This window comes from Danio rerio, chromosome 19, assembly GCF_052040795.2.
Source record: "Danio rerio strain M-AB ecotype USA chromosome 19, GRCz13ab, whole genome shotgun sequence".
Lineage (NCBI taxonomy): Eukaryota > Metazoa > Chordata > Actinopteri > Cypriniformes > Danionidae > Danio > Danio rerio.
Genome location: NC_141039.2, coordinates 25,588,649 through 25,605,224, shown reverse-complemented (window position 1 = coordinate 25,605,224; position 16,576 = coordinate 25,588,649). Strand labels below are relative to the sequence as shown.

The window sequence follows — 16,576 nt, the reverse complement described above, 5'->3', positions numbered from 1 at the left end:
CATAAGTTTTGCTACGGTTACGCCATCCGTCCACACTACGCCGGAGTTCTCGAGCGCTGAAAACGGAGCGTTTTGAAAATCGCTGGAGAGGCCGTTTTCATTCTGAAACGCTGCTGCTCCGTCTCAGTGTGGATGGGGAAAGACGGAGACATCTGAAAACGGAGGGGGGGCTGCAAACGTTCGCCTATCTGATTGGGGCTTTTCCTCAATATTAAGTAGCCCACACACAGTTCAGTCTCGCATCCTCTTCTTGTAAGTTAAGACTTCGCAAGTTTGATCAAGGCTGCAGTCTCCCCCTTCTCAGTTTGATATGGAAAACATACCGAGGACACGGGTAAATCTTCAAAGGGAACAGTGTATTTTATAACTTCATTCACATCACCTTGGCTACGTTGTTTCACTTTCTCAACAATAAAATGTAAACATGATTTAAGGAACTGCCTATTTTCTTTTTAATATTAGCAACTTAACAGACAGCAGAAATGTTGAGGCGTCGTGCTGCATGAGCGTCATCTTCACTGTGTGGATATTTATAACAAAACGGAGCCGATAACAACTGCCTCCTTTCAATTTCAGTGAAAATACGAAACACACCCTCTCTTTTGCTGAATATCAGTTTTAATAATCGATAAGTATAACATACAATAAGTTTATACATTGTAGGAAATAAAGGCAAGCGATCAATCAATGTACCTGGATTAATCATTAACTTATCTTTGCGCTTAACCAAAACATGTTACCCTTATACAAGTAACTTAATAGATTCCAATGACCAAAGTCAGGGAATTGGCCTATGTCGCTAGATAAAGACAACAACATGAATGAAATATCACGTTCAGCAAATAAAGTGAGATTAGATCCAGCGGGAGATGCGTGATGAGCAGTCCGACAAGCAGAGCTCTCATCTGGGTAGAAATGCTGGAGCGCTTGCCCGAGAGTGTGTGTGTGGTCACGTGATGTGCGTTTTCAGCGTTTTGGTGTGGACGGAGAGCTCTTCAGAAACGCTGGGTAAAACGCGAGTGTGGACGCGGATCGTTTTCATTCTACAACGCCGTTTTAAAACTAAAACGCACTAGTGTAAACGGGGCCTGAAATACTGTGGAAAGGCACTCTTTACAGAAAGAGCTTTTTTCTTTGCACAAGTGCATGCCCACAGAGTTTGCACAAATCAAACTAATGCTAATAAAGGACAAAAGTGTGTATTTTCTTGTAACTCTTCATGGTGCATCATATTTGCAAGAGTTGGGACTTTATGAAATTCACACAGCATGTAGAAACATGGAGTGCCTTAATGGAGAGTTGTTGTTGGATTACTATCCATTGCCTGCTTATTCGCTTTGTGGAACAAAAGTCATTTCTCTCAAACATAGCATTGTAGATACTGAGTAGGGGAAAATGACATGGCACTTGGCATGGCATTTATTTATTTTTTATTCTTTTTGGCAAAACAATACTTGAAGGGGGTATATAGTAGGCTTTTATGAATCCTTTATAATCAATTTGATACATGAATATGAAGATTTTATGTATGCTTATGACAGCTGTCTTTAAGTGTCATTTGCTCAGTTATGTCACTTTAAAATAAATACATGATTGCTTGTCTTGACATTATCAAAACAACATGATTGTCATGAAATCATTATAATTGTCTTATAATTGTCAAAACAGTGATCAGAAATATATTTATGACATTATAATGGCCTCATGACAGTCATGTTTTATGACAAGTTATGTTGTTTTGATAATGTCCAGTTACCATGACAAAGACAGGTCATGATATACTGTAGTCCAGATTTGAAGTCGATCAAAAGAAGACAAGACAAGAATGGGTGTTAATTAGTTGTAGGCCAGCTTTTAGGAAAGGTTTTGATTTACTCCTTTACTTAATGACAGTTGTCTTAAGCGTTCATAGATTCTTTTATTTATGTCATGAATATAAAGGTGTCACGAATGTCTTATGAACACCCCCTTCAAGTAAAGTGTTACCTTTTTATTTGTATAATCACATCCAAAATAAAAGTTTGTATTTATATAATATACTGTATGTGCATGTACTGTGCATATGTATTAAGTTTATGTATGAATACACACATGCATGTATATATTTAACTATATATTTGAATGAAAAAATGCTCAAAAGCATGCACGTCACTCTAAATGGGTGCTCAGCCAAGCAGCAAGAAGTGCAGTGGCAACACCAGAGCTCCAAAGATACCAATTTATTACATTAAAAATATTAACACAAAACGTGTAACATTTCAGGCTTCTGATAAAGAGCCGATGTGCTCGAAACGTTACACGCATTGTACATATATCCTCTTAGAGATGCAAAGACGTACTGAATAGGCCTTTGGGAAATATTTCAGCCAACACTGACTTTTAACACTGACATCTGAACCCTTTTTCCTTAGTAATGGATTATGTAGATGATGATCTTGCCAATTTCGTTGGCTCTGCATTGCAAAATTCAAGTTCAATAGACCTGGTGTTGGAGGCTCTTCAGACATTAGGAGTGGGAACCCTAGAAGACCTAAAATATGTCCAGGAGCCTGATCTTGTTAATGTCCTGAAGCCAATTGAAATTAGAAAATTCCTTGCACAGATTAAAGCTTTGTGTAAGTATACTTAATTGTAATTAAATCTAGGTAAAAAAAAATATATTATATTCTTATAGCATAACAGATCAATTCTATTGGTTTAGCTATTACATTCATAGCAAACCTAATTCCTATTACGTCTCTTCTATTCAGTTGAAAAAGATGCCAGTGAGGTTCCTGATCTGCCTGCCAGAGCTCAGCTAAATGCAACACCATGCCAAGGGCATACATCTACATGTGAGTGATTTAAATCTAAGATGTTCATGTGTTTTTGTTTTTGTTTTGTTCAGTTGTTTGGAGGAAACTACTTCAGATTTTTTCTCCTTAGTTAACTTGTGCCAGATAGTTTGAACTTCCAAAAAGGAGTTTAAATGTCTGATCTAGCAAAACAAGAGGTAATTTATGTAGTTTTTAATTGTTGTAATTGTTTATATAGTTTTTAAAAGTTGTCTAGGTCTGCATTGACCTAAAATACACTGTGCACTTTCAGAACTCCAATCTCATTTTCTTCTCCAACTTTTAGATTGGCCAACCGTACAAGACTTTTGACTTTCTTTACAAGTTCACTTTGTAAACACTTGGTCTGTACCTCTGATGTAGGATGATTTTGAAGTTGGAGTAGAAAACGAGAAGGAAGTTTTTTTGACATACTTTAGCTGTACTGAAATGGATTGCACAAAAAAAATGTATAGTCCAAATTTATTTATTTTTTTGTTAATTAGATGGATTTTCTATGGCTGGGATCATTTAGAGCTCCTAAGCATTTTGGAATGTAAAATTACAGAATTGTGGTCACAATTGAATCAACTATATGGAGAACAATCTTTAAATGTTTATAAAAACAAACAAAAAATTATGAACCGAAATGAACAACTTGGATAATGAGGGGTGTAAATTATAATTTTTTTGTTTGGGAGCAGAAATAATACTTTAATTGTGAACTAAACAATATTGACTTATGGGCATTAGAGGTAAATAAGCTTAAATTGAGTCCAATTTTGTCTGTTTTAGTTTATTTTGAAATGTAATGAGCTGTTTTCAAATACTTTTTGTGCTCACTCCAGACTGTGTGGATATTTCCAACTGTCCTTAATTCACATCATCAAGTGAAGCCTCAGCTTCTTACAGACATACTCCAGTGGACAACAACTGGCACTTTAGTTTCGAAATACCCTGGAGTAAAATTCCATCAGAAATTACTAGAAAGCTGGAAAACAAAGAGAGGCCAACTGGACGTGAAAGACGTGAACTAATTCGGCTGATGGTAAGTGAGATCCTGACCATCTGCCCTACACCAGGAAAGAAACATCTCAGTGAAATAGCGAGGAAGATTGTTGCAATGTATCCTCAATCGTTCAAATATGTTATTGAAGATCAAGTTGTACTGTAGGTAGCGGTTATGACTACCTTACCAAACAGCTGCAGAGTAGAGTTGATAACATGAAAAGGGGCAAAATCTCGCTTTACCTGAAAAGACAGACATCCAGTGCAAGTGAGGGAGATGACACACCTTTCAAGATTAAGAGAGTAGACACCTACGGCTGTATAAATTGGCAACCAAAGCAGCTGCCAGAAGGTGAAACTGAGGAATCTCAAAAATGCATACAAGAAGAATTAAAGACAATGCACAAAAACAAATGCAAGAACACCAAAGACATTGAAAAAAAAATGATGAATACTTTCTACAATCAGAGAAGGAACATAATAAGTGGAATGGATACACCTCTTCTGGTAGAAGAATGGCCATATCTGTTCGAGATGTGTGGATTAATTATTCACTTCAAAGAGCTAACAGGACTGGATGTTGATAGAGAAGCTGTTTCAAGTAAATGTAAGAGAGTCATTTCATACCTAACGTCCAATGAGAAGAAGAGCAAAATCGAGGACGTCTTAGCAGGCATGGAAATTGCCAAAGCAAAGCAAGTAGATTCTGATCTTCCTGGATGTGTGATGCTGCTTCTGAAATATTTTAATGAAGAAGAGTCCAAGATGTTCATGATAGTTGATGAGACAAGTCTGCCATTTGAAGTTGATCAACTGCCCAGTACACCTTGCATCGTTGTTTGGGTATGATTATTATTCACTCCCATTTAAGTAAAGTTTTTTTAATGAACAGATCAATTATTTCTTGCTGGGGTTTCCAGTAAACCATAAAAAATAATATTTTTTACTATTATTTCTTCATCAGGGTAATTAACTAAAAAGGAGAAATAGCCATGTAAGCACTGTTAACATTTTAAAATTTGACTAATGTGTGTGTTGTGTAATGTCCCCTGACAGCTGGACGCTTTATGATTGCTGTGGATCAGACCATTGTGAACGATGGTGTCACAAATTGTGGTGATGCCCTTCTGATGATGTTTGTGACCTACTACTGTCTCAACATCAGTTATCCATTGGAAGTTGGTGCAACTCTGGAGTTCATGCAAAGGTAAGCCTTCAAAGTGTAACTACAAAATAGATGCTTAGTAGGGAAAATGTGTTTAGATATGTGACCAATATATAAAATGATAAACTTTATTTACAAATCGGCTTACAAATTTAATGAATGGACTTTAAATAACACAAGAATAGTCCATATTTAAAAAAAGCTATTTAATGGTAAATTCCTTACAACATATAATACATTTATGAAGTTTAAGGAGCAACTTCACACAAGCTCTTCTGGCAATTTTGGGAAGATGTATTGGTACATAACAAACTGTCTATTCCTTTTCAATAAATTACAATATTCCAATTTTTGAGAAATATTTAAGAAAGAGTTGCTTCGTGTATGTATATATCTTGTGGTGCAGCCATCATGACTTTAGTAATCGGTGGAGATGTTCACACTGGCAGCAGATGCTTCAAAGTCATTGTAGGCACAACTGCCTAATGGGAGATACTCAAATAGAAAGTACATCTCGATAAATTTAAATGCCATGTAAAAGCCATGTAATTTATTTCTGTAATTCAATTTAAATAGTGAAACTCATATATAGAATAGATTCATTACACAGACTAATATATTTGTGTTTGTTTGATTTACTTTTGATGATTATGGCTTACAGCTAATGAAAACCCCAAATATAGAATATTACTTAGGACCAATTAAAAATAAGATTTTTAACATAGAAATGTTTGACTACTGTAAATTAATAACATGTACAGCACTCAATGGTTGGTCGGGGCAATTTTTTTCATGAATTACTTTAGCAATGTGACGTGGGATGGAGTGGATCAGTCTGTGGCACTGCTGAGGTGTGAAGTCCAGGTTGCTCTGAAAAATGGCTTTTAGCTCTTCAGCGTTGTTTGGTTTAGTGACTCACAACTTCCTCTTCATAATACCTCAAAGGTTCTCTTTCCATAGGCCAGAGTGTGCTGGCCAATCGAGCACAGTAATATTGTCCTTCTGACAGTGTGGACAGGTGTCAAATCCTCGATGAAGCTGGTCAGCATATGGAAGCAAAAGAGGACAAAAGACTGCTCATAAAAACTCTTAGTCAGTTTGCCAAAGTCCTTTTTTAAACTTGATATTTCCTTTAGAAGTGAGGAGAGGCACATAATCCAAGCTGCTTGAGGTCCAGTGTCAGTTTACAGTCAGTGGAAATATTGAGCTCTATGAGACAGTACTTTATAACAAAGGATATAACCTCCCCGGAGATTACCAAATGGTTTATTTGGCTTACAACTCTTGATATCCTGCACACATTTGGTTCACACCTTTTCAGATGCCGATACTTGTTTGCATATGAAACAAGCCACACAGTCTATTTATATATATATATATTAAGGGTGGAGCCGAACCCAAATATGGTATTCGGAAAGGCACGAATAGCGTGTTTTTACGAATACTTATTTCGAACAAATACTTGAAAAATTATTTGTATTCGGGAGCAAGAAAAACATTATATCAAAAAGCTGCGTTTCCTCATGCATGCCCGCGTGAGTGAGTGAGTGAATGAGTGAGAGAGAGAGAGAGAGAGAGAGAGAGAGACGCTCAGTCAGAAGTTGGAGGGCGGGGCGGAGGTAAAAGGTGTCTGGCACAATCTTCTCCACAGCAACATACAGAGAAGGCTCGGCTGAGCGAAAAAAATACTTCACTGCATCACTATTTTTGTTAAATAGATTTTTGTACCTTAATTGGGTTCCAGATGCAGTTTATAAACTTGTAGCGGAGTTTGATCGGGATATTCCATTACGCTGCATTTTTGAAGTTTGCAATCGGGTGCTCTCTGTATACGCAACGTTAGCTCTGTTAGCGCGGTAACTTAGACAATAAATTGTTGACAGAGTAACGTTAACGTTCGTTTATAAAGGTTAAAACGATGCTTGTGCAGTTGTGTCGAATAGTATGCACTTATGGGAGTTATATGGTACGTCTACATTACTGTCTTTTGCAGACAGCAAGATATATGCTATAGGCTAGTTAACCTTAGCATAGCTTCCCGTCACTTTTTATTAACTTGAAACTCCTCAAATACATTTGGCCACCATGAAAAAGAGTGAAACTTCATGTTCTTTGTGGAAGCATTTTACAGTCAGTGGTGCTGCAGATAAAACAAAGTGATACTGTATAATGTGTGCAAAAGTGAAATCAGCAGAGGCAGAGATATTATACATCTGTCAACATCTTCTATGCATAATCATTTATTTTCTTTTCGGCTTAGTCCCTTTATCAATTTGGGGTTGCCACGGTGGAATGAACCACCAATTTATCCAGCATATGTTTTACGCAGTGGCTGCCCTTCCAGCTGCTACCCAGCACTGGGAAACATCCATACACACTCTTTCACACACATACAATAGGGACAATTGAGCTTACCCAATTCAACTGTATTGCATGTGTTTGGACTGTGGTGGAAACCGGAGCACACGGAGGAAGCCCACGCCAACATGGGGAGAACCAAGTCGAGGCTCTAACCAGCAACCTTCTTGCTGTCAGGCGACAGTGCTACTCACTGTGCCACCGCGCAACCCTCTATGTAATGTATTATCACATGCACTAAAAGCATCCTCTCCTGAGACTGTCTGTAAACCCCCCACAAGCATCAATCCCCTCAATCAGCACAGCTATGTTCTGCTAAATCCTCCACAAGCACCAAACCATCAACACAGGCACATTCTGCCCCAGCAAGTCAGTTTCAAACATAAAAAAAAAAAAAAAAAAAAAAAAAAAAACTTTGTGTCTGTTTTGTGGCAGGCAGATGACAATAGCAGGGCTGCATCTTTTAGTATTATATAGAATACTTTTGTTCTGCCAGATCTCCCAGGCAGGGGTTTATTTAGATTTATTTAGTTAATTTTAGTTTTTGGAATTCTGTCCATTGGAAAAATAATTTTCAGAAGAAGAACAGTTTTTTGAAGTATTATTTGTTTTTATTCTGTCTATTCAGTGTCCTTCAACAAGAACGGTGGTGGTGGGGTTCATAATATTCACAATGGTATTTTATGTTGTTGGTTTAACCATGGATGAGATAATGGCTTCTATGTTATTATCTTTTCAATGACATTTCTTGTCACATGTTCAAAAACAACAACCAATATTGCATGTCTATAATTTATATAATGGGTATAATTAAACAATACTTTCATTATAACGTAAATTAGAAGTGTAATAGAAAAAATATATATATTTTTGTGCCATTTTGAATGTTACTCGAATACAAATACAAATACTTTTCCCCCCCTCAACAAATACAAATACACATACAAATACCGGCTGCTCCACACATCCCTTATATATATATATATATATATATATATATATATATATATATATATATATATATATATATATATATATATATATATATATATTTATATACACACACACACACACACGCACGCACACATACATACATACATAAATACATACATATACATTTACGTATACATACACACAGACAATTAATTACGTTAAGTAGGCAGGTTAGGGTAATTAATTAGGCAAGTAACTGTATAATGATGGTTTGTTTTATAGACAATCCACTCTCAAAAAACTCTGTTGATCAGCATTATTTCTTTTGGGTTGTGCAATTAAATTCACAGAATTTCTACAAAGTATGTTGCATACGGTAAACTTGCTGACTTTTTTGGTCACATCCATAACGCATGTTTATTTCCTTCATTTAAGGTACAAAAAATGTCTACAGATTGATATTTTTCTGATCCCTTAACTCTGTGGTCAGATGTTCTGGAAAATGTAAACAGATGTTTTAATGTAATGTTAACATATACTTTCTTTGTGAATTTATGTTTTAAGTTTTTACTGCAAATGTCACATCCATAAAGCTGGAATTGCTCATAAATCTTTCAAAAAAATTAAATGTATATTCTTTCAAAGAGGAAAAAAGTAGTTTTTTACCCAGACATTTAAAAAGAATATATTTTAGAGCAGTGTGCACATATACATGTGTGTGTGTATATATATATATATATATATATATATATATATATATATATATATATATATATATATATATATATATATATATATATATATATATGTATGCATGTGTGTGTGTGTGTGTGTATATAGACAAATGTTGGTAGCTCTATATTGGGGTGTAATTCTGTCTTCACAGGTGCCTTTTCAAGATAAATCCAGACAGAGGGACCAAGGTTTAGTCTTTTAATTTCTACAGCTATATGTATATAAACAATATTATAACACATTAATTTAACGTGTTTTATTTTAACAACAGTAATTATCTGTACCTAAGCTAAATGTTCATCATACTTTTAAATATAATTAATGTTTTAAAGGTATATTACTGTATTTTGAAAATTATGTTAAAAGTAAAAGAGTTCATGGAATTTTGCAATTAGTTCTTGTATAATTACAGTAATAACTTATAATCTTTCATTCATTCATTCATTTTCTTGTCGGCTTAGTCCCTTTATTAATCCGGGGTTGCCACAGCGGAATGAACCGCCAACTTATCCAGCAAGTTTTGACGCAGCAGATGCCCTTCCTGCCGCAACCCATCTCTGGGAATCATCCACACACACATTCACACACACACTCATACACTACAGACAATTTAGCCTATCCAATTCACCTGTACTGCATGTCTTTGGACTGTGGGGGAAACCAGAGCAACCGGAGGAAACCCACGCGAAGGCAGGGAGAACATGCAAACTCCACACAGAAACCTACTGCACCACTGCCTCGCCTACTTGTAATCTTAGAAAAGGAAATGAATTATTAGTTTTTTTTTTCAATCCATGGAATATTTAAAGACTAATAATTGAAATAACTACAGTAATAAACTGTATGACTACAGTAATAACCTGTATTACATTAATAACATGCATAACTTTAGTAATAGTCTGTGTAATTGCAGTGATAACCTGTAAAAATGTTTTAATAGCGTATATAACTACAGTAATAATGTGTATAATTATGTTAGTAATCTGTGTAATTATGTTAATAACATGTAGAATTACGTTAGTAACCTGTATAATTACAGTGATTACATGTATAATTATGTTAATTACATGTATAACTACAGTAATAACCTATATAAAGTAATAACATGTATAAGTATGGTAATAATCTGTATAACTACCATAATAACTTGTGTAATTACATAAATAACTTGTATAATTAAAGTAATAACAAGTATAATTACAGCAATAACCTGTATAACTACTATAATAACGTGTATAATTACATAAATAACTTGTATAATTAAAGTAAAAACAAGTATAATTACAGCAATAACCTGTAAAACTACTATAATAACGTGTATAATTACATAAATAACTTGTATAATTACAGTTATAACATGTATAATTACAGTAATAACCTGTATAACTTCCATAATAACTTGTATAATTACAGTAATAACTTGTATAATTACAGTAATAACCTGTATAACTCCCATAATAACTTGTATAATTACAGTTATAACATGTATAATTACAGTAATAACCTGTATAACTCCCATAATAACTTGTATAATTACAGTAATAACTTGTATAATTACAGTAATAACCTGTATAACTACCATAATAACTTGTATAATTACATAAATAACTTGTATAATTAAATTAATAACATGTATAATTACAATAATAACCTGTATAACTACCATAATAAATTGTATAATTACATAAATAAGTTGTATTATTACAGTTATAACGTGTATAATTACAGTAATAACCTGTAACTGTAAAACAGAAAACGACTGTTTTTTAACAGTTAATCTACATCTTTTATTCTAACAGTTTTTTTCTGTATTTTTACGTTTTTTTTTCTGGCGCCCCTGCTGCCAGAAAAAAAACGTTTTTTTATGGGGACTTTTTTTACAGTGCAGAGTGATCGTTTCGGAGCCACGCGCAAAATATGAACAGCACTTAGCAGTGAAAATGAAACCGAAATCGTGCACATCATTGAATTATATCACATTTTAGAGTTATGATTGCGACAAGCATTTGATATGTTTTTTCTTTCATAGCGAACACATAGTCGTGCATGAAAATAAATGTTTACAGTGTCAGTATAACTACTCTAGTCTATATAATGTTGATTTTACCAGTGAATAAATGGTCTAATAACGTTGTCAATGACAGATTGCAAGCATAGGCCTATAGCTCAAACATAATTCAACATCAGAATTATTATAAGTAGAATAGAATTATTAATAGAAACCAGTAGACCTACACACCATAATGTTGTTTTACCATGTTTGATAAAAATCAATAATAATTGCAGACTCATATTAACCTTTATTTTACATCTACAGAGTCGTGAGAAAATCGTGAACTTTATTTTAAGCAATAAATCGTGATTCTCATTTTAGCCAAAATCGTGCAGCTCCAGTTCACAGTATGTTAAAAGGTAAACTGAATTATATACATTCATTCTGCATGGTGCTAGTTCAAAGTTTATACGTTGACCTTAAAATTAAAGGGGATGGAAATGTTGTATATTTCGTGGCATTGTTATTCACTACAGCACCCAGAATGCATTGTGATGTGTACCGAAAATGCCTGGTTGTTGTAGTTGTTATCGAAAAGAGCGAAGTAAAACGGAGAGCAGTCGAGCCAGCCTTTGTGTCATCTTATTCTTTATGCAACGTTCATTATCCACACGGATATAATACTTTTAGAGGCATATAGATCTCTTTTTGATCTGTTTTATTTTTATGCAGTGCTTTAGCCTATATGTTCATTTCTATGGCCTAAAATGACAGGTTGAGGGGTTGGTCCTCTAAGTGCACTTTATATTGAGAAAGCTATGTTCATCATGCTCACTTCATTATGTTGTGAACCACTTGAATTTAAAGTCAATAAAATAATGGCAACAATAAGAAAAGAAAACAAACTGCATCTTGTCATGGCATATATAGGCTTGTTGTGTCTAATATCAATATACCCAAGCTATTCACAGATATTGCCAGATAATCACTGTACCTCACCCATACTTTAAACAGACTGAGGGGTTTTTCACACCTAGACTTTTGTTTTGGAACCTGTCTCGTTTGCCCAGTTAGCGCTGTTTGTTTGGCGTATGTGAATCCAGCAATCACGCTCGGATCTGCGCCAAATCAATTGCTTTGAGATTGCTTGAATGAGGTGGTCTCAGCTGAAATTAAACGAACTCTGGAGCAGATAGATTGTACTGAGAAAACGATACAATCCAAGCCCGTTTATATCACATTGTTTTATGGATATGTAAAAGGCATACGGCTATATGAAGAGGAAATTATGAGTAGGGGGGAGGTCATAAACCGTGAAACTCTGACTAATGTCAGGAGTTTACTCACATATGACTTGTTTTAGCTCTTTTGGTCTGTTTAGAAACTTTGCAGTTTTAAAGCGAACCGCACCAAGAGCAGTGCAACAATGTAACAATTGTAATGTCTGTTTTGGAACAACTGAATCGATTCACAGGTGTGAAAGCACCCTCAGATCATTTGTGATTCTGACTGTCATCCTTTCTTGCATTGTCTTGAGCCTTCGCGTTGCCAATTATATATTGTTAGTAGCCTGCATTGGTCACAGTCATAATGCTACATCATATTGCTTTCTACTGGATGTAAAATGCTCTGCAGTACATTTAGTTAATTTACAATTAAAAGTTTTAAATCTACAGTTATTTTGGTGAAAGTAACTAAAAGTAATATAAGAGTCATGTAAAATATTACAATTCAGAAACAGTAATGTTATAAGTTAAAGGATTACTTTAAAATAACAGTAACAAGTAATGTGTAATATGATAGTTTGGAAGTAACTTGCATAACACTGTTTGTTAGCATGGTTCTAGTTTGAATTAGCGTGTTATTAGCATGATTTAAGCATGGATTAGCATGCTATTAGCATGATTCTAGTACAAATTAGCATGTTATTACCATGATTCTAGCATGGATTAACATGTAATTAGCATGATTAGAGCATGGGTTAGCATGATTCTAGTATGAATTAGCATGTTTTAGCATGATTCTAGTATGAATTTGCATGTTTTAGCGTGATTATAGCATAAATTAGCATGTTATTATCATGAATCTAGGATGGATTACCATGTTATTAACATGATTCTAGCGAGGATTTCCATGTTGTTAGCATGATTGCAGTGTGAATTAGTGTAGGGCAATGGTCACCAAACTTGTTCCTGGGGGGCCGGTGTCCTGCAGATTTTAGCTCCAACCCTAATCAAACACACCTGAACAAGCTAATCAAGGTCTTATAGGTATACTTGAAACATCCAGGCAGGTGTGTTGAGGTAAGTTGGAGCTAAATCCTGCAGGGACACCGGCCCTCCAGGACCAGGATTGGTGGGTTTTCATTTGTATTCGTCATGTCTATGTGCAATATGTTGTTGACATGCATCCATGAAAGAATAATCCAGATCCAGAATATTATTTATTTGTTCGCTTTCATCACAACACACTGGTAAAACATCAGCGTCCCAAGGGGGAAGGAAATCACATAAAAGTACTCGGAAGTAAGTTCAACATTCACAACCGAAGTCAAAATAAAAGTCCCGTTTGTTAACACTTGCGCACAACGAACTCTTGCACATTTTTGGCATACAACAGTAAGTAATTACAAACTTTTGGTTTGGATGTCATTATTATGTCATTACATTATAATTATTATGTAACAACATTGTATTTGCCTTGTTATAACAATGTAATTAGATGGATGACAGTAGGGCAGAGCGGAGCAAAAAGTAACACTTGGTCAAATAATAAACAAAGTATTGGGGTTAGACAAACCATTTGTTTTTACCAACAAATCACAAGCCTCTCCTACACATGAGCTCTGAAATTATGATCGCCGAACCTATGGTTTCTGTGCAGTGTTGCCAAAAGTGCCAGAAGTAAAAATGTTACTATTTACCCCACGTGCGGGGCAAGTTGTAACAGACAGAAGGTTAGTTGTAACACATGCTTAAAAAGGCAGATTACACACAATTTAAATCCAGTTTACTTTAAATAATATCTATATTTTCTCAGTACCTAGCTCAATTTATTTTTATTCTACATAGCACAGTATGTTTATTTATTTATTGGATAAATACATTTGAATTTATTTGGATTATTATCCATTATTATACAATGCCTTTATTTGGAGTATTAGCAATAAAAAAAAATTTTTTTGTCTATCAAAAAAAAAATCTATTAAAAATCATTTTATTAAAAAAGTTCTCAAAATAAAAAAAAAAAATGTTGTGTTAGTTTAATTGGTGTTCAACAGTGTGTGGCTTAATTTTAACACCCTGTTACAACTAACCCCGCTGTGTCATGTTTTCCTCAAAACTGGCTAGCAGTCACTGTGTGTTTCTTACATCTTTCAAAATGGTTTTATCTTTTAGCCTAGAAGACGGTGATCACAACAATACAAGATTTCACGTTCATACTTTCACAGATTTTTTTAAATGAAAAAATATTGACTATAATAAAAAATACCTTTATGCTGCAAAAATGGTTTCTCTTGTGTTTCTCATCCAAATTTCACCGAACTTATTCAATAATAACCAGGAAGACATCTGCTGACACTGTGGTGAAAACCTCGGAAGAATGCCATGATCAAGCCTGAGCAAATACCTTAAAACTCTGTGTTACACTTAACCCCACGTTACTTTGTGCCCTGTGCTCCCCTATTGTAAATGTCTTCTTGTATACTTCATGTACAGTACAGTATGTTTTATATTGTGTGTTGAAGAGTACAATTGCAAAGAAACATAGAAATGACTAAAACTAGAGATTTTAGTAGTTTTCAGAAATCATGATTTTACATTCAGTATTGAAGATTTCAAATGCAAAAATGTTGAAATATAAGACTTTTAGAGATGGTAGCAATCAAGAGATATAGTATCATATTCCAACTAATTATGTGCTGTGAATGATTTTTACAGCATTAAAGGGATCATCTTCAAGACAATACATTCTGTATAAAACTTAAAATCAAAGAGAAACAAAAGTTACATGTTTTATGTTTAGTAGACGTGAATGAGTCGACAGAGAAGCTGACTTAAACTTGCTCAGAAAAACGCTGTTGCTGTCAAACATGGTTTACTACACTAAGCCAGTTTAATGGTGAAGGGATTGATCCAATAGGCCTATTGATAGAAGGTTTGTGAAGACATTTCATGCTCCCTTAATTAGCATTTTGTAGTATTTTCAAAATATTTTATTATATATAGTATTTAATTTTAATACATTTGAGCTCTCACACAGCTCTCCCACCTTCTACTTACAACAGGGGTTGAGGAGGTTATCAAGCCATCCAGCTTGAAAGACGGAGAGGAAAAGACAAAAGTCTCTGCACGGGCCTGGCCTGAGGTAAAAGTGACACTCATCTGAGAGGTCAAATATTTCATACACAAAACATTTTAAAAACATAAATGCAAACAAACTATTTTATAAACTGCTTGGTGACTACAGCTGACAATGCTTGATTAAAAGTTTTGAATGAGCACATGACACTATTCAGGCATTATTCATTTAGTCAGGGGTGGCAAACCCACGGCTCGCGAGCCGCTTGCGGCTCTTTTACTGCTCTTGTGCGGCTCAACCTCTCGCGCGATTTAACATACATTAACCAATTGACTAACGCCCCATTCACACGGGGCTTCTGCGTCTCTTTCTGCTTTTGTGCGGCTCAACCTCTTGCGCGATTTAACATATAATAACCAATTGACTAATGCCCCATTCACACGGGGCTTCAGCGTTGCTCGCTGCAGAAGCTGGGAGTAGCTCAACTTTTCAAGCGCTTACGGACGCGTTAGCCAATCAGATCGCTGTATGCAAATACACCTGCTAGACAGTGGCCTATTGCTGACTGAATTTTATTTTCTGACGCTTCCATTCAGACACGCCTTCAGTCAAGGGTTGAAACTGAAGCCCCGTTTGATTGGGGCGCAACACGAGTGACATGCAGTTTGTTAATATCAATCGTCATGGCAGAGTCAGGAAAGCGTACAGCTAAGCGTAAATACGAAGATGAGCACAGAACATTTTTATCTGAATGGGAGGATTTATATTTTTTTGTTGAAAGAAATGGAAAGCCATTCTGCTTGATATGCCAGACTTCGTTGTCACATTTTAAGGCTTTAAATCTCGAGCGCCATTTCACCTCTCTCCATTCTGCCGTAACCCGGGAATTTCCCAAAGGCAGTGAACTTCGCAAGCACAAGGTAAAGACACTGAAAGGTCAGGCAGAAAAGCAAACTCAGCTTTTCCGAAAATTTACTAAGCATTCAGAGACGGTCACATTAGCATCATATCAGCTAGCATGGAACATTGCTCGTGCAAAAAAGCCATACCTTGAAGGAGAATTTGTTAAAAAGTGCCTCAGTGATGCTGTTGCTATTCTTTGTCCCGAAAATGAAAATTTGAAACGTTCAGTAAAGGACCTTCAACTGTCACAACACACCGTTGAACAGAGAATATCGGACATTGACAATTCAGTAGAAACACATTTACTGTCAGATCTTCAGACAGAACTCGTGGCATCGATCTGAAAGAGACACTGATGACTGTAGT

General features: G+C 35.2%; 1 protein-coding gene, 1 long non-coding RNA gene and 1 pseudogene across 4 annotated transcripts in view; 2 read left to right on the top strand and 1 right to left on the bottom strand.

Moving 5' to 3' along the window:
* Positions 1–16,576, bottom strand: part of LOC147832558 (uncharacterized) — a 206,014-nt gene that overhangs the window by 33,845 nt on the left and 155,593 nt on the right. The window lies entirely within an intron of this gene.
* On the top strand, positions 317–4,664 carry LOC147832561 (uncharacterized). The gene is made up of 3 exons (XM_087295797.1): positions 317–2,615; positions 2,751–2,834; positions 3,662–4,664. The coding sequence occupies exons 1-3, from the start codon at positions 2,414–2,416 to the stop codon at positions 3,688–3,690; spliced, it is 315 nt and encodes a 104-aa protein (XP_087151923.1). The 5' UTR covers positions 317–2,413; the 3' UTR covers positions 3,691–4,664.
* LOC147832560 (uncharacterized) lies at positions 3,859–5,044 on the top strand (annotated as a pseudogene).